Genomic DNA, 26,096 nt, shown 5'->3' on the forward strand with positions numbered 1-26,096 from the left:
GCTGTCTACATCATTCTGAGGATGTCACAGGTTGCTCTTGCAAGTGTTTCTGAAAGCACAGAAAAATAAGTTCAGATGCTCTGACAGGTTACAGTATCGCACCTTTTCTTTGTACTGCCAAACTGTGTCTTTGCATTCTGTTTTTTAGCTTTGAAGTTGCATAATTAGAGTCATTAAATTTCACAAATGCAAGAGATCCCAAATGTCGCATTAACTTAACTGTGTTCTAAAAATATTATTCTATAGCTTTTTATCATACGAGGAGGGCAACATTAATGTACAACCTAAATGTATAGAGTGATGCTGCAATTCAGCAGAATGGCTGAAAAAAACCCAAAACCTTCTGAATTATTTTGACTTGTTTGGTTCACCCTGTTTGATCTCTTTTTGTGGCAGATCAGATGAGAAAGTGGAAAGGGAGGCAAAAAAAGACTGTATGGGCAGGCAAACTAATGGATGCACAACCAGCTTTTCTGTTCCCATTTCCCAGCTTCGGAGAACTAAACTTTTACATTCTGTAATTTTTTAGCAAAGTTTATTCTGTATTATCTGAAGCACTACTAAGTACACATATGCTGTTCGTATAAAAAAAATGACACAAGAACTGCCTTTAACATAGAACGTAGCTGGGAGACCAGACGCAGGCTAAATCTGCTCATACTCTGAGTAGTGATGTGAAAGTACTGTATTTGTACTTCTGATTAACGATTTGATGTCTTTATTATCTTTGCTAGAACTTCTAAGTTTTTAGTAAGGAACAATAGAACAGAGCTTATTTTTTAGCATCTTTCATGCTCCTGCTGCACTTTACAAGTCAGTATTCAATACCCAGTAGTAGGGCAACATCTCGGAGTTGGGGCCTGGCATCTGGCAACCATCATAAATCCTGATATCAAGGGGAGTTTCATGGGTGGAACAGGGACAAGTTATTATGCAGGCCTAGAAGATCAGCAGTAGCTTGCTCATAGCGCTGTGCAGTTTTATTCACTCATATTTACACTGTTCTCAGCCAACTGAAAGTCTGGTGAATAAACAATTTCATAATGGATAAAAATAGATCTACTTTGACGATGTAATGCCTACTACTTAAAAAGACCCAGATAAAACACTGTGGTCCCTTTGGCTGAGGTTCAATTACAGGTCACTGTTGCAGAGTAGATGAGACAGTGTTATGTGAGTGATGCTATTGAATTGCTCAATTGCCAATGACTTCTGCAGTATCTGCTTGTATTTTCCGGAGCTCTGTTTCAACAAAGTACCTTTGACCGTACAGGTCCATCCATATGACAAAAACAAGCTCTAATGTCAGCACTTTAGACAAAAGACAAAACTTTAGAGCGAACAAAAGTAAGAATGAGGATGCTGCTGCCATGAAAAACTCATCTGCAGTCAATGAGCCAAACAGATCAAAGACAGGAGCAACCAGCAGCTGGGGTTCTGTCAGCTCCTCAGACACTGGTTTCCTTCTGGTTCCTCCACTGTTAATAACAAATGGGGAGAAGGGTAAAACCAGTAGCAGCAATAAAAGCAAAAAAGACTTTAGTAATTCCACAGTACAATCTACTTAAAGCAGGAGCTGCTCACATTACTTCAGAATAGGAGGAGGAGGAAAATTTTCCATGAAATAAAATGCCGAAGAAAGCTTCTTAAGCAACAAAGGAAAATATTTTCACCTAGCCAACTATTAATAGTGGATCATTCATTCAAAAAAGCTCAGCATTCAATTGCTGCTGATTTTATCTCATATATATATATATATATATATATATGCACAGTTGCTCTCGCTGGGCTGACCACTCTAGAAAAGTTGGCCCAAAAACTTGAAAGCTGATGCATCGCAGCAGGTCACAGACTTCAGATTACAAAGGCTATGCTGTTCTTTCTCAAGTTACTGGCAATAGTTTTACTGTCTGCAGCTGGAGGTGTTCACACAGCCATACGTGGCTGCTTTATTTTTACATGTAGTGGCACTGCTGTAAATTAGATTTCTAATATGGATTAAAATTACAAGGAAAGCCTATTGTAGTTTTGCTGTTATTACCATAGCGCAGTTTGTTTTGTAGAAACTGGTAAGGTTCCACTTTCCACGCAGATGAATGGTGTAAGTAGTGTATACAAATGAAATGTGTGCATGTTAAGGATAAATTGCTTTATTTGCTTCATTAACAGCAATTTGATAAACAGTTATTCAGTTACAGATCTAATGATTAGAATCAATCAACATCTCAAAGTTTGAAGACTGTCAAAATAATTAAATGGTTCAATAAATCTGAGACTATACATCCAAAGAAAAATTACTATATATGTAGAGACATTTTTTAAGAAATTTACCGTATCAGCATTCCATGAACTTCGAGGATACATCTTACAAATTATTTTCACTGCTTCGTTGACTTTTAATATTGTTAATGCTTACAGCCCTACTGCAATTCAGAAGAAAGTATTTTGAGATTTACTTAGCTTAGCATATTTATTATACTACAGTCTGCTCTATTTGGCATTGTTTTTATCTGCCTCTTTTCCTATATTTACATTACAAGTTTGGAACTTTAAAAAGTAGCTGGTAAGAGACAGCTTCAGGTATAGATGCAAAAGATCTTCTGGGTGGCAGAATGTTGTGCATATACGACAGGAAATTCATGATAGTCCTTTAATATAGTTGGATGTTGTAGTCTGCACACTGCAGTGTGTATTGGGTAATTAACTTTCGCATAGAAATAACAATGACAAGACCTGCCTATTTAAGGTATCCATCTACCACTATGAATGAATTTTGAGAAATCAGGTGGCCAAAATTTCCAGGATTTTGAAAACACCATCAAATCTTGTGTTCTGGTCTTCACCACGCCATGGTCTATTGTCATGACTGACGTTGACTCAGCCTCTCTGTCTCAGTCTACCCATTTGTAAAATCGGCAAAATAATTACACCACAAGGTAATTGATAGTTAAGGGGGAACATGTTAATGACTGTAAAGCATTTGACAAAAAGCATTACAAGGGCTATCATTAGTCTCTGTTGTGACTAGCTATCAGCAGTTCTGAATATCCAAGGGGATCACAACGTGACCACTTCCAAACACTGGACATGTCTGAATTCGGTTTTTGGTTCAGGCCCAACTCTAAACAAAACAATGAACTAAAAGGAGACAGGTGGTCTCTTCCAGCTCTTCATTGCACTTTTATTTTCCTCTTTGCAAACATTAAAGAACAGATTTTCAGCTGATATATGACGATACAGCTCAGTTAATTCTGTTGGTTTTCTAGAATTCCCCTTTTTTTAATTTATTTTAAACGATGTACATCTTTAGATTTAACAATGGTCATTCACTTTGAGTTATAAGCTGCCACTTTCAGAGCACAAAATAAGGAATACCATCTAGCAGTACACAGGCAAAATCAATTTACTTCAAGCTTCCCAAAGATTGTTTGATGATCACAACCAAAATATTGATGAGTTTACAAGATCATTTGAAAGATGGATGGCATCACAAAACTGATGTGTTCTTCTGTGCTAGTAAAGAAGTCTGTGTCTTTCTAAAAATTCTGTTTTCACTCTAATCACTTGGTAATTTCTACAGCATTAGCAATTTCTAGATACTTTATTATTTGGTAATACCTTATGTACATCAAATAAGAAAAAATGAATGTCAAGTTCATATATGAAGATCACAGTGGAGCCAAAAGATTTTAAATTTAGATGGATTTAAATATTTTAAATCCTAGGGATTTCATCCTGCTTTCCTTCTATTGTGACCCACTGTATTGTGCTCCCGGCAGTAACAACTGCATTGTAAACACACATCCTACCTTACTTTACGTTTGTTGGCATGCCCATGGTTTCACTTATTTCAATGGGGCTGTTAAAAGTATATGAAGATTTGTGGGGATAGACCCCAAACATGCTGCCTGAAAGCTCAGAAGTCTAACAAAAGATTTCCAACTTTCTTTGAAGTATTCATCTCCGGTACTGAGTATATCTAAAAAGTAGGTATGTATTTTCAAATAGGCCACAGGAAAAAGGCTTTTGGAACTTTAGATACTGATCCCCCACCACCCCCACCACCCCCCGCTATTTTTCCTTTCATCATTTTCCTGGATTTTTAAAAGAAAATCCTATGAGAATGAAACAGACAGACATTCATTAGAATCTGGAAGAATAAGGGTGATTTTTTCTTTTCCCCCCCCTAATTAACTGCCCCAGGGAATAGCTCTACCAGTTAGGAGGAAGAACAGTTCCTCTATTGTGCATTTTGTGACTTAGGAACAGTAGATAGGGAGGCTCTAAGCTACAAATCAAACAGTGAAAATCCTCTTAACTGAACACACCCTTGGGCTTCACACAGAATAAGGCCTTACGCTAATCATAAGCAGAGCTAGTTGGGATTTTTTTTTTTGCTGAAACAGGGTTTTGCTGGAAAATGCCTACGTGTCAAAACCAAAGTACCTCGTGGAGGGAACTTGATTTCAAAGAAATTTTGCTGAAACACGAGTAGAGGCTATCAGAAATCTCCCTGATTTCCTGCCAGTTTGTCTTGTGCTTTAGCCAAGAGCCTGGAGACCCCATGTCTTCATCACTCTAGCTTACCTTACAGTAATTTGTTGGTTTTCCTGTGACGTTCCTCTCCTCAGCAGGGCTGTAAGTGTGTATGAAGTTTTGTTTGTGGGTACAGGCAGATTGTCAAAGGGACAATCTGGGTACCTAGAGCATGGGAGCTTTAAGACTGCGATAAAGAACTCTGCCTTAAACCACAACTCCTAGGGTTAGGCTGTAATTTGCAGCCTTGGATATGGAAATATCCCTGTCTGATGCCTCTTTTATGGCACTCATAATGCCTAAAGCAGGAATAAAAAACAGGGATGGATTGCACTGTTTAAAACCACAGCAGCACCATTCTCCTGAGCTTGTCCATTAGCCACCTCACTGGAAATATCTCACTGCGACCACTGCTCGGAAGGTAAAAACAGAACAAAATGTGCCAAAACCTAGCTTAGCTGGAGCAATCTTGGTGTCGTAACTTGTATTTTGGGTAAAACTGGCACCACAGGTCAATGCCACAATACTCTTTAGAAACAATCCACAAACCCCAAAGCCACAAAGTAATTTCACAATATGCAGAATTGGGGCCAGAGCTCTGACTGTCTCTTCGATTATTAGTTTCTGTCTTTGAAGTATAGGCATATCCTGCTACAGGAATGTGTGGTAAAGAGGGCTTTAGGTTTCACCCATGATGGATTGTTCTGCAAATACTTTATGTATTTTTAATTATGCTTTTATTGGTAGCATATTTTTATGATATTTTATTGACCCTTCCCTGTTTTTTATGTGACGAGAGCAAGTACTGAACACTGACCTGTCTTCTCTCAAAGCACTTGACACTAATACACTTAGTACTAAGAAGTCTTTTATCCTTTTCTGAATCAGAATTCCTTATTTCAGACAAGTATGCTAATTCATCATTTATGCATATTACCATAAGCTTTTTTGTTCTCTCAAAAAAGGGAAAAAAGGATAAAGGTTTTTTTCTTGCTTCTTCTGGAAAATCTTAGCAGAACCACAATTTGAAATCTCTGCTCCTCTACGGCTTCATGTAATGAATTTTAGTGCAGTGAAACATACTGCATTGATAGTTTGGTGGATTGGAGCAGGAGGAAGAAACTTCTGTCTACACAACCTCACCAGGGTATTTCAAACTTCTGTGGTATGAAGCAAAAAAGCAGCAGGTAATGAGAATTGGGTGGCTGAGCTCCTGTAGCCATGGATGCTGTAAGATTAAGTCCTGTATAAGCACGAAAAATGGTGGGCCTCTCAGGACCATACCTACGTGCTTTGCTTTGGACATAGACTTCAAAGTATCAGGCTGGGTTGGAGATAACTGTATAGGATTGACAGCTCAGTCCTTGATCACTTTGTGCTTAGATTGTCAGAGGAAATGGGAAAGAAATTGCTAAAGATGAAAAGAGCAAAAAATCACATAACAAAGTATGCCAAATGTATACTGTTCCCATTGAATATGCCTTGAAAAATAAAAAAAATCTATTTTTTTATTCATAGGAATTATGCATTTGAGAGAATGTGACAGCTGTTTCTGACCAGTCCTATACTGAAGGTTAAGCAGATTAAGACTCTGTTACCAACTGATTCTGTTACTAGCAGAATTCCCAGGGACTAGATGGCAGTAGCATGTTCATATTTTGATAAGAAAGAGTAAATAAAATGCAAGATGATGGGAAGAGACGGACAGTAATGGACTTGTGCTTTTTAGCTAAAATCCAGAACTCTCTTTGCCTTTGATAGAACTTTCAGAGTAAGAACTTGTATATGGTGCTTTTCTAATGTGCCTATGGCAAATCGTCCATTAGAAAACATTTTCATGGCAGTTAGATTAAAAAAACCAACCAAACTACTGAAAAGTAATTGAATAGAGTGAACTAATTTTTACTGAGTTTTAATCCAGTAAATCTTGGCAGGTGTGTGCAGCAATGTCCAGTTAGTTTATACAGAGATAAGAGTGCAGACAGATAAAGGTGAGATATTAAAAGATAAATGGAAAGAAAAGTGGTTTAACCTTGTCAATTCTAATTCTCCACAGGGTTAACACTGATGCTATTGTGCCTACTATCACTCACATGCTATTTTAAAGGCAGGTATGCCTGAGAAACTGATCTAATTGCAATAATTTTAGAAAGACACGCTTATGAAATGATAACGAAAACTTAAGTTTGCTTCTCTTTGTTGTTTGTAAAATATCCTAATCCATTATCTATCACAATTTTGTCTAAAGAAAACAAGATTTAGAAGTATTTCCTTTTCAGTCTTTATTGAAAGTATCAATTACCTAGATGGTTAAAATAAAAGACCTCAAATTTAAAATATTTTGACTTTCTGGGAGGCAGTGTATGCCTGTGTGCTTTTAATTAAGGAAAGGTCTACAGTGATGGTGGAAGGTCAAGTCAGTATGCTAAATGAAAACCGTAACTCTGCAACCTCACAGCGTTCCCTGAAAATGTAATAAAAAGGCAGCTAGAACTGACATGATTTAGTTGGCTTTTTACTAAGACACTAAAATGCCTCATAAGAAACTATTAGACATAAGGTAAGAGACAAAGACCTAACAAAGGAGTAGCTGAAGCTACAGAAATAAGCTGAAGGTTGGACAGCTAATGGTAAGGGTTCACAGCTGCCACTGTGTATTAGAAAACAGTAATTATTATCAGGGAAAAGGGAACTTCTGGGCTGGAGCTCCTCCTGGGCTAATTCAGTCCTAGGAGGATGTGGTCCCCCCCACCATTCAGGTCCCAAGTCACAGTGACCAGAGCATCCACGTAGGATGTGGAAGACCTTTCATGCCATCTTTGCTGCCTCCTTTGCTCGATTTGGACATGAGTATGAGCCCGGAACTCCTGCCTCCCCCAAGAGGGCCTTACCAACAAGTTTAGACTGTTCAAAATCAGGGTCACATTCGCTGTCTGAAGCTCTTCCATTTCTACAGAGTAACATAAAAGTTACTGAAGATGACAGCTTCCAAAGTGAATCCCCACTCTCTGGGCTATAAGGGCCATGCTTGCTCTCAGAACTAGTGGTTTTTGACTCCACTTAGGCATTAAACAAGTTGTTGCAATCAAGACATATGTGGCTATGTGAGTGCTCAGCACCAAACACGCAAGTGCCGGAGGAACTTCACTGTGTTTGATGGTGATGGATCAGTATCTTGAAAGTGGCGTGTCTCTGGATTAACTCTGGGTTCTCCTGTTTATGGGCTGATTGCCAGCATTTATCCCCCGGTGCACAGGCAGTATCAGTTAAGAGAGACTGAGCTAAAAGGCTATTATGTTTTTCTACAGTCTGATGTCCATGGTTAGTATCTAAGTAACTAATCATACAGTTTTACCTCAGACAAAAGTCTATTGCCTTCATGAGAGTTTTGTCCAGGGTAATGTTTACAGTAATCGCTCACTTTTTATTGTTTTGGTAACTTGCAAAGATAATAAAAATTCACATATGCTTGCTTTTTATTTTCTTTTGTGGTTATCCATAATAGCTGCAAGAGCTTTTGTATAAGAAGTTAGTCTGATTCCTCCTTTCTCTGGAATGTTACATTAAAAAGTGAAAAAGTTAAAATTTACAAGAAGTGTAGTGGAAAAATCATTACCAAGTAAAATAAAACCCATTTCAAATTGGGTGTAGTTTTTTGGCTGCAGAGGTAAATCGCTCTTTAGTTAAAGAAGAATCATCCTGTAGCAAGTAAAGTCACCCCAAGCAAATGATAATAATTTGGAATAAGGCAAAATGAATACTTCATAAGTGACACTGGAGGTTTAGCATGCTGAACGTTTTAATATCCCAGTGGTTTAAAAGAACAAATCCTACAGCTGCTACTCTGAGCAGAAAAACTTCCACCTTATTGCTTTATGATGCTGGATTTTAAAATTGAGGCACCAAAGGGATTTAGATTATAGTCTGTGACAGACTGTGCTCTCAGTACATTGACACTCTCTTCCACTTCTCCCTCCCGCCCAAAAAAGAGAACAGTTGGTAACTGAAAAGTAAACATGTGCAAAAATATACTTATTACTAAAAGGATCTGTTTCACTCGGTATCTAAGAAATTTAATATTTATTATCCCATGCAGCAGATATTTTGCTGCATCACATGTTACATTAATATAAACTGACATTGTCATAGAGCTTGCAATTTGTTTGGACAGCTCCTACAATTCTGCTAATGGATGGATAGTTCATAAGATTCAGAAAAGTAGTTTCCAAAGAAGGAAAGTTTTCTGGCAAGGAACACCCACATATGTGTAGATAATGAAAAAGAAGGGAAAAAAACCCCTCTGAAAATCTGCCTGTACAGTTTCTTAAATTTCAGTATATAGCAGACAGTATCTATGGAGCTTGTATCACAAAATCTTCAGAAGGCAATACACAGAAGCAAAAAATACTGGGCCTCAGAAATGGAGCTCCTTCTATCAAGTGCCTAGAATTTCTAATGCAGAATCCAGGAAGAATAACATGCTTTGGTAAAACAGTGAGAAATCTAGGGAGTTTGGATGCTTTCAAACTTAGGTGATAGGTAAGCAAACATTTGCAGAAACATTTTTGGTTCTTGCTATAACTGACCTGAGAGTAGAAGTCCTGTTGCACATCAGTGAAAGTAATGAAGAGAACTTCAATGCCATGTAGCAGCTGGTACCCTAACTTCAACAGGGTTTCATTCATTGCTTTAAGAATAACTCCCTTAAACATTATCTACAAAATTTTCAAATACTTAAATATTTAATAATGCTTTGTTTGTTGTCTGAAATGTTAAAGTATTCAATTATTCCAGAAAGTCTGAATGCAATTTGTTTCAGGCAATTTTACCAGGTTTAAATAATCAAAATGATGACATACTAAAATATTTGAAATATCTGAAATATCTGAAAAGGTCCTTAATTTATTTGATGTGACAGTGAACTGTAATTTTTCATCTGCAATGACTACACAAATACCTCAGTAATCTGATAAAATGATAAAGTGCAAGCCTAAAACAAAGATCAAAATCCTGCTCGGGTACCAGAAATTTAGTCTCAAATTTTGTAAGTGGTTAAACACTTGTTCTAAAGCATCATTCAAACTCCAGATGGTATCTAATGATTGTTCGGGATTATAAAATTAAATGACCTTTCCTTTCAATTATGTGTTATTGTTAGTCTTTCTGCTAAAAGAAGTAAATACGTAATTCTCCCCCCTATCTTTTTCTTAGTTTGTATTTGACGAAGAGCCATAGTTGTAACTAGGTCCAATACTGATTCCCTGGTGGTGCAATAACTAAACTTCCGCGGTTTATACACCAAGAGAAAATCCTATTACAATTTGCTTCAAATAAAACCATTAAACTTTTCCAGTTTTATCTGTGCTATCATAAAATGCACACTTAGACCTATAGTATGAACTGTAAATTCTTCCCTTGCAAAAAAATAAGTCAAAAACCTCATTTGCATTTCCACTGCTAATCAAGTTTTAGAAAGGTGAAAAATAACATGAATGGTATTTACGATATGAGAAGCTGATTATACATGAAGTAAAATTCTTTATTGCTGATATAAAGTTTGGACATTATATAACTTGATTTGTGTAATTAAGTTTTCTTCCTAAGGGAAGGATAAAACAGGCTATTTCTAGAATCTAATTTTCCTTTAAAAATGGCAGTATGACTACAACAGCACTAAATGTAAGACTGTGAGTGCAAGAGTATGCTGGCACTGCCTAGCAATGCAGCCATTCATACAAAAATGAGTTTCACTTGCTGTGTATTTTTTCTATTTATGTATTTATGATCAATGATTTATGGTCGCTACACCTTCACTTGATTCTACAACTTCTCCTGGCTATTGAGTTTTGGGATTTGTTATTTAACAAGCGTATATTACCCATGACTTGAAGATGACTGTCTAGCAAAAAAATATAGGAAGGAACATAAGTTAAAAGTCAACTATTCCACTTCAAAAGTGTTAAAGATGAAACTGCTTTTGAAGGTCACTAAGGATTAAGATGCATTTTTAGCACATAGCCAGTGTAGGAAGTTTACTGCATTTTGATGTAAAATATACCACAAAAATTTCTGTTCCATATTCCTGGAAAGTCATCTGTCTCGTGCTTTCCAACAGGGTAGTTCAAAAGGAAAAGCTTCCTCAATAAGAAATGCCGACTGCATTTTAAACATTGCCCATTTGCTGCTTACAAAATATCTGGATGTCAATACATTATTCTGACTGGCACTTTAAAATTGTTATTACTGCCGTGTAGCCGTGGATGTTTAGACGGTTCAGTTACTGCCTGGCTTTCCAGCCATTTTCAGCTTTTGGTTTCAAGGAATCACTCTCTGTCATCTCCTCTCCCCACAATTCTGTCCATAATTCATGTAAGTGTATATAATGCTGAAAATCTCCCACAAAAAAAACCCCTACAAAAATCTAATGGAACGTGAAATCAAGCAAATGGAATTGGGTACAGCAATTAGTTTGCATTTTTATCTGCAGACCTGTTTCTTATCCATCAACAAAGTAACAGTTGAATGCGTGTAACTCAGATGCTTTGAATTGTTTGAGAAATATAAGTACACAAGGGTCAGAACAAAATAATATAGAAATCTGAGAAATAAAACCTAGCATTCAGATTTTCAGTATTAGATTTCAGGAAATTATTTCAGTATCTCATGAAACCTGCAGATATTTTGTATCTTGTAGCTTGTCCCTTTATATATTCCTGTGTAGCCACTGGGGGATAAATTTACTTGTTCAATTGCTACGTGCCCCAAACTTTTTTGTCCTTCACTTTCTTTGGAACTATTCAGGTTCAGGCAGAAGGCTGGTGCTGAGCTGACTTGCAGGACTGCAGGAGCATGGCTGCATTGCAAGCTACCCGGACCGCACAGGGCTGAGAGGCATTGTTGCCCCTCTTCCTACGAGAGCAGATAGCAGCTGCATATGATGTATCTGTGGATGTCCAGAAGGCTTGTTTAAATATTGCAACTTTACAGGGAGCATAAGGGATGTTCAGGTTTTCTGCTTTGCCCAGGAGTCTCAGAGCATTTTGATCTGCTCCTCTAGCTTCTGCTTACTCTCAGCTACAGTCCTGGAAGTGAGGCCACAGTCCAACAGTTTAACAGGCTAAGTAATCTAAATTACATGTTTGTACAAACAGACTACGGTTAATTATTGTGTATTACTTCATGCAGTGGTTCTGAAACAATATGATCCATATCTGACAGAAAATTACACAGTAAATTAAAGCATTAACTTTTATCTTCCTATTCCATTTATACCACTCTATGGTCACCTACTATTTTATTGCTGGTTTCAAGTACAGTAAGTGCATTAACCTTAGCACCTTAATAACGCCTCAGTCAACAAAACTTTTGCTTAGCATCTGGATTTATCATATGGTTTTTCTTTGGGAGGTATTCTGGGAACATTTGAAAATGTTTTTGATAAGTTTCACTTTATAAAATAACATAGGTTTCCAGTATGCCTCCCTGCAAGCTTTGCTGTCTGGATTATCCCGGCAGTGTTCTTCCTTGGACCATACTTTTTATTTTTTTCCTATGGACCATGCTTTTAAATCTGAAGGGCTCTGCTGTCCAGAGGGAGAGGCAGCCATTTAATCTCCACATAGTTTTAGAGGGGAGACAGACCAAGCAGCCTGCTACTAAAACACATCTCTGTTAAAGAGCCTAATTTCCTTACAAAGTCAATAGAGGGTGGAAAAGAATTTCCATTGGATGATTCAGAGCTCTTAAATTAGCAGACCACAGTCAGATGTGAATATCCCTCAATTTGTGCTAATATGTTGTTCAATCCTATTTTCTTTTATATTAACCAGCAATAAAAACCCATTTAACTTAAAATATAAAATTGATTTTGGTTTGGAAAACCACAATAAGCATATGTTGCTGAGTAAGTGTCTTTTGGACTTTAACTCTGCTTTTTTGGATATGAATATTTCATAAAATTTCAGGTGAAACCACCTGTAATCTTTAGGGTGGACAGAGGTGCATTCTTGCAATGAATGCACATATTCATCTCCCACTGATTTTGAATTACTCATGTGAACAGTCTCCTTATACTGTAGTGATGACAATACCACCACCTCTTCCTGATTTATATTCTGTTCCTATAGCAATTTAATTCATTATCCTATTGCCTTTCTCCTCTGAAGCTGAACATTAATCTGAAGGTTACAGAGATTTTACTAAACCACCCTTCCATTAGACATGTGTTCCCTCATCTGATACTTTCCTCAGAGGCTTATTTTTCAACATTAATAAGCACCGGAGTACAGTAAACTTATCTTCTGGATGAAATACTTAAAAATGACCTGCATCATTTCCAATAAAGTCTCCAAAAGGTAATACAGATGGCCTGCGGCAACTGACAGATCTGAATTTCAAACTTCCTTCTGCAAGCTGTTGGCAGGAGTACCAGCGTTACGAGGCTTAGCAGGGGCTGCCTCACAGCTAGCTCTGCTTCGGCGTTGTAACCACCTGTAGGAACGTGGTTATGAAGAAGCAGGACATTCCTGTCCTCCCTGCTCAGGGACATCGCTGGCTGATTTAATGCTCCTTTCCTGAGGAAGACAAAGGACTGTGTGCTAGCACAATTTGATGAAAAGCCATGCTAGACTCGCAAATCCTCACATCAGCGAGGCTTCCGATAGAGAACAAAATAGAAAAACGGACCTGGGAGAGGAATCTAAATACTGAGTAGGTGTAGGGAGCTGTGTGGAGTAAACAGGGGTTTCTGCGCAGAACTGACCCAGAGGTTAGAAACAGAGGCAGAGTCCTGAGCCAAATGTCACGTGGGAGGCGCAACTGGACGTTCACCTTCTAGGTGATGAAATTTTTGGGAAGAAGAGAGAGGCCTTATCAAAAAGGAGAGATGTAAATGGCTTGTAACAAGCAATACAATATAGAGTTAGCCTATACTTGCTGTTTCTTCTGACATGTTAATTGGCCATGACTTGCTCTGTTTTGCCAACATAACTGCAGTCATAGTACATATACAGTACTCTATTCCAGTAAAGGTGGTTTTTTTGGTTTTTTTGGGTTTTGTTTTGTTTGTTTGTTTGTTTTTTATATAAACAATACCAACATTGGGATTTTTGGGGAGGCTATTTGGAACCACACAGGCGTACGCATAAAGGTGTACAGAAGGTTTCAGTGACAGAGACACTGTTTCTGATTTAACAATTCAGACTACTCTAATTCTGCAGCAGGCTGGATTAAATTATTCCAGCTGGCCGGATGCTTCTCATAGGCTGTCTATCTGACAGTCCTGCTTCTAAAAATATCAGAAGTTGGATTTGCAACACTGATCCCTCTGAGAAGTAATCCTTTACTATCACTAGAAGTTCCCCACTCACATAGAATATGCCTGCAGTTAAAGAAATTGCAGTAGTAGGAGGAGGCTGGTATTTCAGAATTTCCAGCCTCCCCCTTTGATTCCCATTTTCTTATATTTTATTTCGTTTTCTTAGTGGCTTTTAGCAGCAGCAAAAGTAAATCTCAGTTCCAAACTGTGTGTATAGTTTGCAATATGTATTCAATTATCTAGATAGTATTATGGCTTTCATTTTACTTCTTAGGTATGTTGAAATGATGGTATGTTTATAGTATCTGTCAATGGGTTTTTGAAGGGTGACTTGGTGGGCAGAGAAGAAGAAATCTATTTTTTTTCATGAGTTGTAGACTATGGTCTCTTGTTTGAAAGTCTCCAGCTACTGAGTTTGTGAAAATTGCATAACACCAAATAATTAAGCTCCTTGACTTTCTGCCTTTGCATTGATAAAGCTACTACAATGCACAGCCATAAAGTGGTTGGAGGTCTCCTGCAGCACATTTTTCATTTTTCTGCTTAGGAAAAAAAATTGGTATGGGTTTTTATGACTGTGCCACATGGTAAAGTTAAAGGGTTCCATTTTCACCATGAACCTTTTGGAGATCGTTACTTTCTTATTTTGGCAAGGTAGACAGTGCCTGAACAACAGCACTCTGGTAAATTCTGCTGTATTTTGTACTGCTGCTGTCTAAAGGAAGATGGTCTTTCTCATTAAATGATATGGACTCTGAAGCATTAAAAACTGTTTTGCATAGAGACATTAGGCAGCAGACACAAATGATTGGTGTCTTAGTTGTGGACTTGCTTGAGCCAAGATTTTCTTTTAATCATTATAATACAGTAGGATGCTTATGCAAATATTAGGGAATGAAACACACTCAGGTATGTAACAGAGGGACAAGTAAATGCTCAATTTATTTATTTAAGCATTCCAAAGCCTGCCTATCTTTCCACGTTAGCAGTGCCAAACATATTGATGATAATCTGATACACAATTTTAAAGCCCTTACACTCAAACTGTTTAAGCATTAGTTCAAGTTATTCTGCCTACTAAAGTGACAATTACGGGCTAAAAGGTAACCAGATTATTGTAGAGGTCTCTCTTGATAGCTTTTAACACCTAGTTAAATGTTAAAGCCTGGAAATTACAAGCCTCTCGGTATCATTCAGACCACAGTATATTTTGAAGCAATTTGCTATTTCTAGATTGTTTTTCATGCCATGGTACCACTCCAGTGCTCTCTAGCTTGCTCTGAGTGCCTGCCCACTTGCAGAACATCTTCACTAGGCAAAAAAAGTCCCTACGAGCAAACTTTTTGCTTAGTATGGATGTTAGGTGGGATTTCCAGATGTGTAAAGATCATTGCAGCTGATTCAAGATATATTGGGGCTGTTTAAAAGCTTCTGCCTTGTCTGCGCTTGGATTTAATTTAGGTCTGATTGAGCCAATCTAACAGTTTGCCAGCGCTGTCAGGGAGAGGTACTGCTCTCTCCCCTCTTCCCCAGGTTCCCCTTCTCTCTCTGCGATGTGCTGACTTTAACGTGCATTGGAGACCTCAGCAAAAATGAGGGGACAGATATGGATGGGAGTGGAGGGGAGGAGGAGTAGGAATGAGCTGATTGTGATCTACTGGAATGGATCACATTTCTTGGGTAACTTCATCCTTGGGAATTGCTCCCACAGCAAAACAGAGGTTTCCATAAAACCTGTAGTGGGTTTGTCCAACACAAATAAGAACAGCAGTAACAAGGCAGTGTCGTGGGAGTTCGCGTGCAATTAGCAGTCAGTGTAATCCTGTAATGATTTTTCTCTGGTTGCCTACACCTGCTAAAGCCTAAGCCAGCCAATATTCATTGCTATTCTTACCTGCACTAGCTAAATTAAACTAATGCACTTACGCAGTTATTTTTCTTTATTCCACCTCCTCTGACAGCATTATCCAATGCAGAAGTGATAGTAATTAGCAGCAACAGTCTTAAAAGCATACGTTACGTTATAAAGACATGTACTCTATCATAAAGTCAGCTAGCTTGTCTACAGTTTTCTTACTGTAGTTGCTGGGAGCTGTAGACATTACATCTTCTAGTGCTGAGAGCTTATCGAAAATCACTTATTTATACAGACAGCACTTGTATGGGTGGATGTATATTCTAAGAACACAGTCAGCTGCAGTCCTTCACTGAAAATTTGCACCCATGCTATTCAGCATGATTGATGTGAATCTGTGCTTGTACTTTGGAAACAGTACGTGTTCTATAAATACGACTTAAAGGTGGAAATGCAGGTTCAAATTAGTAATTAATACTTGACCTTATTGGAATTTTCTTGTCTAGCTGCCCAAAATGGCTATCTGAATCTTTGACAAACACATCCTCAAAGGATAGAATTCATCTCACCATCTGAAATGGAGGTGTCTAGTCTAAGCTACTCGGTCTGTTGTTTGTCTCTGCTCTGTTGTCAAGGGAGATGCATCTCCACAGAGTGATTTGTCCTGTCCTAAGAGATGCATCTCTGGCTATCAGGAATGATCATCCTCTGAAGATACTAATCTCTTTCTATTCACTGCAGGAGGAATTCAGATAACTGGATGAATCCCGCATGTACTGTGGATCCAGCTGTGCATGACTGACTGACTGACAGCGGTTTCCACTTAGCTAGGTTTTCTGCTTTTATTAAGAAAAACTTGAGGTCTCTGTTAGCAAATAATACCAAATGTTAATAGTATTTCAAAACCAGAAGAGCCTAGTTAAGTATTAATATTAAGTATTGCAAAACAATGCCCTACATTTTTACCTTTTGTTATAGTCTATGACTAATGAATTTGTAACTTAAAAACTCTTTTAAAAATACCTGAAATTATGCTGATACATCATATCAAGTGCAAGTTTCAACCAGATTTTTGCTTTCTTGTTCAGTCAACCTGCTTTTGTTTGAATATTGCTCGTCTGTAAATCTGATGAGCAAAGCAAAGACCTTATTTACTACAGCATACTTAACTTTCAGCTCTTAAAGGAGTAATACATTGTATGTTCACTTATCATAGAATTTAACAAAGGCAACCAGAAGTCAGTTGTGTAAGACATGAATAATTTCATGAAAAAGCTGCCACTGGCTATATTATACATCTATGTAGCTTATAAAACAAAGCAAATTATTACCATCAATTATAATACCATCATTTGACAACTCTGCAATTAATTTCCTACTCTTAAATAACTGCTGTTGCACAGTGCTGAAGAAAATGCCATGCATTAACTGACTCATCACCAGAGTCTGTGATAGATAGTACAGATGGTAATTTGATTATTCATCTCCAAGAAAATAAGTGCTTTATTATGAAAAACTATTCATTTTGGTCTTTTGAAAGAAATGTAGAAGGATACCTTGAGTATCTTTAAAAATAATCCCTACAGTAATATACAGTTATTCCGAAGCATTATTTTATTTGTTAAGATTTGTGGAGTAGAGTTGCATGCTAGATAGTTCACAGACATGGCACAAGCTGATGAAGGATGGGGTACTACAAAACCCATGCATTTCTTCTATGTAAAAATGCTCCTACATGAGAAGAATGGAAAGATTCTGCTTTGTCTACCAGAAAGCCTGCGAGCTTTACTATACATCTTGAAAAAGTACTCCATATACAAGACTAAAATATTTATCCAGCAAGAGTAATGGGCTATCCTGCAATAGCTATCAGGATCATTAAATTATGATCTTTTCTGAGACACTTACAAATGTATATTTAAAATACAAAGCAAGGACCAATTCTGCCAGGGTTTACTTGTTACTTGTTAAAAGAGTTAACTTTATTTCTTGAGCAGACCAAAAGACTTCTGTGGAACCATCTCTAAAATTAAGTATCATCTTATTTTTACATGAATCAAAGGCAGAATGATACTCAATGTAAAGTGTTACACACCACTGAGTAGCAAAAGTAGCACTTTTATAAGAACTTAAAGCACTTTCAGTATTACTTTGTGGTTAATCTCCTATTTGTGTTTACTAGGGATATAAAGGACCCATCAAAAGATACTTGATTACTTTGTAAGTAGCGCATATGAGAATATAGGGTGTCTATGCATACGATAAATACAACAGTTTCATTTTTAGATATGAGTCACACAATTTGCAGTGCGTGGGCAAAAAAAAAATTCCCTGATTTTCAGAATGGATAAAGGGAAACAATTTTTATGAGTACAAATTAGTTTGCAAGTACCTTCAGGCAGAAATGAAAAGTGAGTAATTGATACCGGTTCATTTGTAACTCCAAATACATTGACATACCTCCCCAGAGAAAGCCTGTCCATTGAGTAGGTGCTCTGATCCCTGGCTGTCTTCACTTCCAAAGTGTAACCGGATTTCCTCTAAGCGGTGACTATATGTCATCGGTCCTCCAGAGATGTTGACCAAATGCTCTTTGTCTAATCGTAGAGATACATGTCTCCCTGTATTATACATGGTCCCACTGACCTAAACAAAAGGGGGGGCGGGGGGAAGGGGTGGGAGGAAAAAGCATTTTTTCAAATTAATTTGTAAATCCTGGAAACTAGTTATATGTACTTCAAGATTTTGCTCTTTACACACCTTCATTTAAATATAGCAATACATTTTATTGTTGTGAGATGAAATACACAACCTGAGGTTATACTTCAACTTCTGCTTTGAATCTTATACTGTATATTCAAATATTTTGCTAAATCCATATGTACATATTTTGGCCAGGGGCACATGGTTAACACAGTGAATAGGATTATTATACTTCTAAATAAGTAGGCTTTTAGAATATTTTTTATGCAAGGTCTGAATAATGGCTTCATTACACAATTTCTGCACTGAAAATGGGAACATTTCAGCTGACATAAATTATTTAAGTACACTTGAACAAATCTGAAATTTAACTCATTTTTTCCTTCTTTTAATATTTATAACAAAGTTATCCAATAATAAAGGTGCTGCAAAAAGCAGAGATATAATTATTCATAAATAGGGAGCCCTATTCCTACTGGAGCTACAGGTAAGAACTTTCATTGTCCTCCTCTGCAAGTCTCTTTGTTTTGTTATGAATATTTTATGTTTACAATTGCCAGATATTTTAGCCATAGTAGTACAGAATCAATTACAATTTGATCATATATCTCTAGTTCCTAGTACACCTCAAATAGCTGTAATGCTCTTCAAGATTCATCTTTATTTTTAAAAAGAATGAATGCTGTGCTTCATTTGCAAACTGATTTACAGCTGCTGTAATGAAAAAGAAAATGATTGTGGAAATTTTTCATATGGAATATAATTCTGTCATAATTTCCACTGGCATAGGAAAAGTTCCTATAGCAAGAGGTTCCTTAATTTATGCCATTAGAAAGTGAAATATGCCAATTTGAGTTAAAGGAGAATTGTGATTTATTTAAAAACATTCTGCATGGATACAAATGGTACACTTGAATAACATTCATTTACTTTAAGAAGAGGAAGTGTAGCAATAATATGCTTTGTTGCCCTTCAATTTAAAATTAAAGACATGACTATTATGTATTATATCCTATACTACATCAGTGCTATAGTAATTAACATTGCTGCAGTGTCATTTTATCTGTAATACTAATTACTGAGTTTAAATGCCCTGTTTTCTTGCACAGTATGTTGTAAAAAGTTACACTGAACAGACTATGCAATAGAACTAAATGGATGAGATTAAATAGCTTTTGATTGTTGTGGTTTTTTAAACTTTGATACAGATGTTTTATTTTTTGTGTTTATTCCAATTCAAAACAAGCAGTGATAAATTTCTTATTAAAAGTAATAAACACAAATATTCCTATTCATTGCAAATAAAACACAATGATCTTATTTATAAATGCTCCTTAGTTTTTCTGCTTGACTTTGCATGCATAATAATTAAATACCAAGTTTAGTTTAATAGGTGGAAGAAGGTCAGTTTATTGAATTCAGTTTCAGTATGCTGCATATGAATGACATAAAATTGCTAATCATAAGTAACAAATGTAGTTTAAAAACAAATAGGGGAAAATGGTTTAAAGCCTCTTATTCACATTTGGAAACTCATGCTTCACTGAACACTCAGTTAAATTTAGCAACTATGCAAAATATTCAGAATCCACGTTCTTAAATTGGTACAAATCTCAAATTAGGTTACCATTATTTTCTCTCTCAAGGTAAAAGTGACCCAAATAACCCCTAATATGAATCAAATTACTCTCTGTAGAGCAGAGAGGGGAAACGATAAGAGGCGAATTCATGAACAGGAGTAACATTTGTCTTTCTCATTTCCCACCTCATAAAAATGCAGTGCTTGTAATGAGATTGTATTGACTGTTTTAAAACAGAATTTCCCTATGTAGCTGCAGATGAAGGATGCCAGTAACGCGATGAAGTATCTGACATGCCTCATTTCTGACCTGCGGGGAGGGATGAACACTTGAAGTGAGACTATAAAAATTTCCTGCATGGGCACACAGACTTGTCACCAGGAAGGACAAAATCCAAGATCTTCAATATAAAAAATGCAAGGTCTTGCCCTTTTATCTGCCTTCTTAGGTTTAAGTGATGCACTAGTTTTCTTGTTGTGAGTGTGTGCCCAAGGGAGGAGTAGCCACATATACGAGTCTAGATTCAGGACCAAATTGCACCTGACATGCCCATGCCCGTTTGTTTTCTTGAGAGTGTCAACATATACCACCATTACTAGCAACTTTTAATGGGCACTTCTTTTATGGGCATTTGCTTACTACAAGAATAGAAGTGTCTCTACTCAGATTACATCTGAATGAAAGATTGAAATATTTAGGAACCATTTTTTTTTACTTCTGGAGACTTTCTGACTTGCCAAGATTGTATAGTAGGCTGTGCTTGATCGTGGGAAGTACCACCGTAACGCTATGTGAAAGTCTTTATTGCAGTCTTTATCTGTTTTATATACAAACCCAATATCTTATCCCCTTTAAAAGTGTACATTTCAAGTATAACCATCTACAGTTGTAGGACATAGTATCACGTAAGTGCAATCACCTTCTGTTTACAAGCTTGAAGTCCACAAATGCATTATACTCAGTAGGAAAGTGTCATGCAAAAAACCGCAAAAAACAAAGTTGTCTTCCATTGTTTTCAGCAGAAAAAAATGCATTTTCTTTTCACTATGCGCAATTTTAACTGCTACTGGAGAAAAAAAAGGTTCTGATCTTATTCGCTATGTGAACCTACTGATAAAAGAAGGATTTTCCATATTTTATGGTACTGAGCCTTTAAAGTGGTGATGCACTCTCATTTTAGAACACCAAACTGAGTCGGTTTTGTGGAAAGTGAAGTTGCATGTGGTCTTGTAAAAGGCCACAGGCACAGAAGTTAACGAGGAGGTATTTTCTGTATTTTGTACATTCTCCTAAAAGATAAACATGAAGACAGGGGCGCCGTATGGGAAAGATGTTGACTCTGCCTGGTACAGTGAACAATATCTGCTACTCCAGAAAGCACAGTATTTATTTTTTATACCATTCTGTGGATTGGATAAAATGTTATAGGGTAGTTTAAAAGGATAATATAAAAGATCTGTTAAGATCTATATAAATATTTCCTTAATGTGTCAGACTAATCTTTGGTGCTAAGTCCTTCATAGTGATGGCCTTCGTCTTGCTTCTTGCTCTGCTATTAAGTAACCTTTTTGTTCTGTGTTTGTTTGACTTCAAAGTTTTATAAAGGTGAAAACAGCACGCAAGCTTGGGGGAAAAAAAAGCACTAAATCTTGCCCTCCTGTTTTTCAAAAGGATCAATATTCACATTTATCTTATGGACTAGAAATGAGACTATAGTAAAGAAAACATATTAAAACGTCAGTAAAAGCCTGTCTGAGAAAACAGCTAAGTCCAACATTGTCAAAGTTAATGATCATACCACATTCTTAGTTGACCCCATTTTCCTTATACATTAAGAAACGTTTCCCAACAGGTAATTTTACCTGTGGCAAAATCCCCAAGTAGAACAGAGCATGTTGATGGGCTTCAACCTTAATTGTGGAATAGTTCAACTTTGGTAGACTTTAATTAAATTATTAACATATTCCTGATGTAGTTATTTTCTATTTAATCTCATTCATTTTAATTCTTGCTTCACAGATCTTTGTGCACATAATTCCCCAGCAGCATTATTCTCTCTCTTTATCTTGATGCAAGACAGCCACACAGGCACATGCTGCTAATACATTCTATGCTGCGTTTGTAAGTAAGATCTCAATACTCATGTGGTATCTGTGTATAACTTGCTGGTCCTGTGACCACAAAAAGGTCCCAGTTCTGCTCTTTGAAAGGTGGAGCACAAGCAAAGTCAGTAAAGATGCATACCTAGTGAACACAAACTCTTTGATGCATGTTTATCTTGAAACTCTACAGACCTTTAAGACCATTAGGAAAAAAACCCCCAAACAATCCTGAAACATTTTTCTCTAATGATGTTCTTTAACTCTGCATTTGTGGAAGCATTTTTGTTGTGTCCTAGTTAACTGTGTATCTTGTTCACTTCATCTTTTCTTCCACAACTAGTTCTGAACTAAATATTTTTCAGAACTTCCTTTGTGGCCTACATATTTACATTACAGTCTGTGTTAAAATAGCCTTCAAAAACCTCAGCAGAAGTGACAGAAAAGCTTGTTTCAGGGCGAAGCCATGCTAGAAATGTAAGCAGGGAATGCAAGAGGAAAGAAGGAGCTGAGATGGATTCTTTGCTTTTCAATCCCATGCTATGTTAGCAGTCCCCTGTCACCTTCAAGGGGTAGCGCAGGCTCTCTGCTTCCTAGGGGCCTTTACAAAATAGCGAGAGTGCTTGGGTTTATTCAGGTAAGAGTGGTCTGAAGATTAGTTCCAAGAACATTTTTAAACTTGTATCGCTACCTGCCAGTGGAGCAGCACTGAATGTAAGGAAGCAAGAAAATCAATTGTGGGTGGCTGCCTGCTGCAATGTCCTTGGATCTTATCTGCAATATTAGATGTTCCTTTCTTTAGCATGAAAATAGATACAGTCCAAAGAAGGCCTAGTACTGTGTAGGGAAGCAAATCGCCAAGGATTAAAGACTGTTTTGAAGGTGTTGTAGTGCTCCGGTTTTATATCCTACAATAATCAAATTTCTATCAGCTGCCATCTGGCCTCCATATTTTCCTCTTGGAGTCCTATATTCCAGCGGAACAGGAAAGCAGCTCTGCAAGCTCAGGGAGTGATGGGCTTTCCTCCCCCGTTAGCAGCACCTGAACTACTTAATGCCACAAACTTTGTCATTACCTTTGGTTTCTGCCATTCGGTATCCATGTAGCAACAGCAGTGGGTGGCCCAGTGAGTGCAGCACGGATCCCAAGGAACCTGTAATGTGCCACGGGTTTTCTGCTCAACTCCTCTCCCTAGCAGGTTCATGGAGGCACAAGTGCTCCATGGAATCATTACAACATTAATACTAATATTAGTTCCTAGCATCTGCCATCTAGGGGTCTCAAAGTGCTCAAAAAAATGCAAAAATAAATCTGCAATTGTCTTTCGTCTCATTGGAGTAAGTCAACGTTAATGCCAGGTTGTTTTATTTTCTTCCTGACACTTCGAAAGGATCATCCTATGCAAAATTTCACTCTGTAGCTCAGGTCACCTGAACTTGAGTTTCTGAGTGCAGTGATAAACTGAATCATGTTTTTCCGAGTCCCTCAAGCAAGTTCCTTTCTTTTAATGTTTTTTTGATTGTTGTTCATAGTATCTTGACCAGACCATATTCTGTGATATAAAGTACTGTCCTCATTGGTTTAAATTGATTATACTGTAGTAGGTACCTTATATCTCTCTTGTGCAAAGCAGAGACTGCTTCAGGGTTTGAAAACAGAGTTTACATAGACTTTAGGGCAAGTCTGTGATTTGAAATCTAACTTTAGGGACAGGGATGAAGCATCACACCAAACTAGAATTTCAAATGTAACCTACTAAGGCACACTGCTTAGTTCTCTGCGGCAGAATTACATTCCGTTATTTCAAAGCAATGGCTATACAAGAACATTTGTTTTCTTAATATTGTGCTTATGGCATCCAGTTAGTTTTAGAAGTAGTTTTATGCTGCTGTCTTGATTTTCTAGCTGTTGTTAGAGGGGACCCAAGCTGGAAAATAAAACGATTTTACAGAGTTATTCTTCTAGGTTATTTAATAGTTGTTTAAAAAGGGTATTCTTGTTTTTTAAAGTCTTCTCTTAAAGAGGAGATTCATGTAATAAAATAGGATACATACAGATTTTCCAAACTTCTGAGAGCTCTATCCTTGTCCTGCAGTATTCTCATGCGTAGACACATGCACACACATAAGGATTTTAAAATTGTTTTTAACAATTGTTTTCTACAGAGCATTCAGTTTTATTTAAGTGCATTTGATGAATATTTGTACATTTGAATAGTTATTTTTGAGAATACTTTTTCCCTGCCTTCATCTTTAAACTTAATCATTGTATGCAATAGTATGTAAAGAAATTGTGGAAACGCTGCTAGTATAACATAATTTTCAAAACCACGTTTGCAATAAACAGCATGCTTCTTGACCTTGTAAATCATGATCTTCTGTAGATTTGCCTGTAAATGTCTCGGGGCCTTAGACATAGATACATATTCAAATTATTTCATGCTTTATTTCTGAAGGTAATTTTAAGGCAAATTCCAGCTATGTTTCCTGCAAGCTTTCCTTGCTGCCAGCAGAGAGCACTGTTGACCCAGCCCATATAGCTTTCACCTATATACCACGGGGACTTCCACAACCAGGAAGAAAATTAAAACTAATCTTTTTTGTGTGACACGACTGTGATCCATGGCTTTAGTTTCTGAAGTGGTGGTTTCAGCTGGGGGACAGAATTGTGGGGTCTGTTGCATCAGTCAAGCAGGTTTCCAGTCTACAAGCGAGTGTTTGGAGGATGCAGGCTCAGCAGGTTGCTTGAAAGCCATCATACAAGCAAAATATCCAGAGTGCTTTTTCTGGGAAGAATCCAATAGCTCTTATGTTGCATTTATAAAAAAAAAAAAAGAGTGGAGGGGGGGGAATGAAAGATAAGGAAATATCAGAGTTTTGATACAGTAACACTTACTGGGAGGAAGCTGCAATATAATTGCTGAGCTTTGAAGAACAACAGGCATCATCATCAATATTTGATTAAAAAAGGCCCGTGTGAGAAATGTAAAATGTAAGAGAAGTGTAAAGATTAAAATATTCTTTTCATCTTCTTAGTTGAAAAGTTTTAAAAAGGAAATGATGTTAATGAGTCCAATTAACCCATTTACCTGCCTAATGTAATGTGTCATGTATCAGCATATGGCATGACACACTTTTTTTTGCTTTGTAAAGCACCATTTCAGTAAGAATCTTTCCCATTCACTGTTCTGCAGTTTTGCCTGTTTACTTCCCTTAAGTGACTGATCTGTAAAAAACTTGGAGCAAACCTCATAAATTAAATATTCAGGCTTACTGGCTAATGAGCACAATATGTCAATTTTCAGTGATCAAAACAATGTGCTTCAATAATGTATACACAATTCTGTAACAAAAATATAATTTTAATAGAGGACCTGCAGGGTCATGCTTAGTCTGAGATAATTATATGCCACAGGATGTGAATGAATGAAACGGCTCCTTGGACACTAATACCCCACAGAGTCTATATGCCACATGCTGCCTTTTAGGGATAATAAAGTGCTTTATATTTCCACTACTCCATTAATGCAATGATTTTTGCTTGTTAGTAACTCTGCAGCCTAAAGCAGATGCAGCCACATTTATGGTGTCTAGCATTAATAATTGCTGTGTGTGTTGACGCTAGCTTTACAGTGAAATTGTGCTCTCCTTAATCTAAAATATTCCCACTACATTTAAACCATATGTAATAGGTGAACTTGATCCCTGAGCTTTCATTCAGTTTTTTAAATTAAAATCAAATTATTGAAATAGGCAAGCAGAAAAACTGGCTTCTGTGACTGGACAAGGGAACCGTTTTCACCAATGCTGGCTGAAGGCCTGAGGGACCAGTAATGATTTTAAGTGGAGGATTTATCTTGATGCCGAGAGCTTCCTGCTCGGAGGGATCCATTACAAGCTGTTTGGGGTGAAAAAAGAAACAATGAAGAATGTTTTGCTGTAGGAAAGCAGACTGCATCTCAATGTTCCCCATCTTCTTCTGTGTAGTATCTTGAAACCTACAGCCT

The 26,096-nt window shown here is 37.1% G+C and overlaps 1 protein-coding gene across 1 annotated transcript in view; it reads right to left on the bottom strand.

Annotated features, from left to right (window-relative positions):
- Nucleotides 1–18,353, bottom strand: part of CA10 (carbonic anhydrase X) — a gene marked incomplete at its 5' end in the record, with an annotated part of 46,114 nt that extends 27,761 nt beyond the window's left edge. The window contains one exon of the mRNA XM_009577119.1: nt 18,168–18,353. Within this exon, the coding sequence (XP_009575414.1) occupies nt 18,168–18,353 (186 nt within the window). The remainder of the gene's footprint in view (nt 1–18,167) is intronic.
- Nucleotides 18,354–26,096: the final 7,743 nt, after the last annotated feature.

This window comes from Fulmarus glacialis, unplaced genomic scaffold (assembly GCF_000690835.1).
Source record: "Fulmarus glacialis isolate BGI_N327 unplaced genomic scaffold, ASM69083v1 scaffold22734, whole genome shotgun sequence".
Classification (NCBI taxonomy): domain Eukaryota; kingdom Metazoa; phylum Chordata; class Aves; order Procellariiformes; family Procellariidae; genus Fulmarus; species Fulmarus glacialis.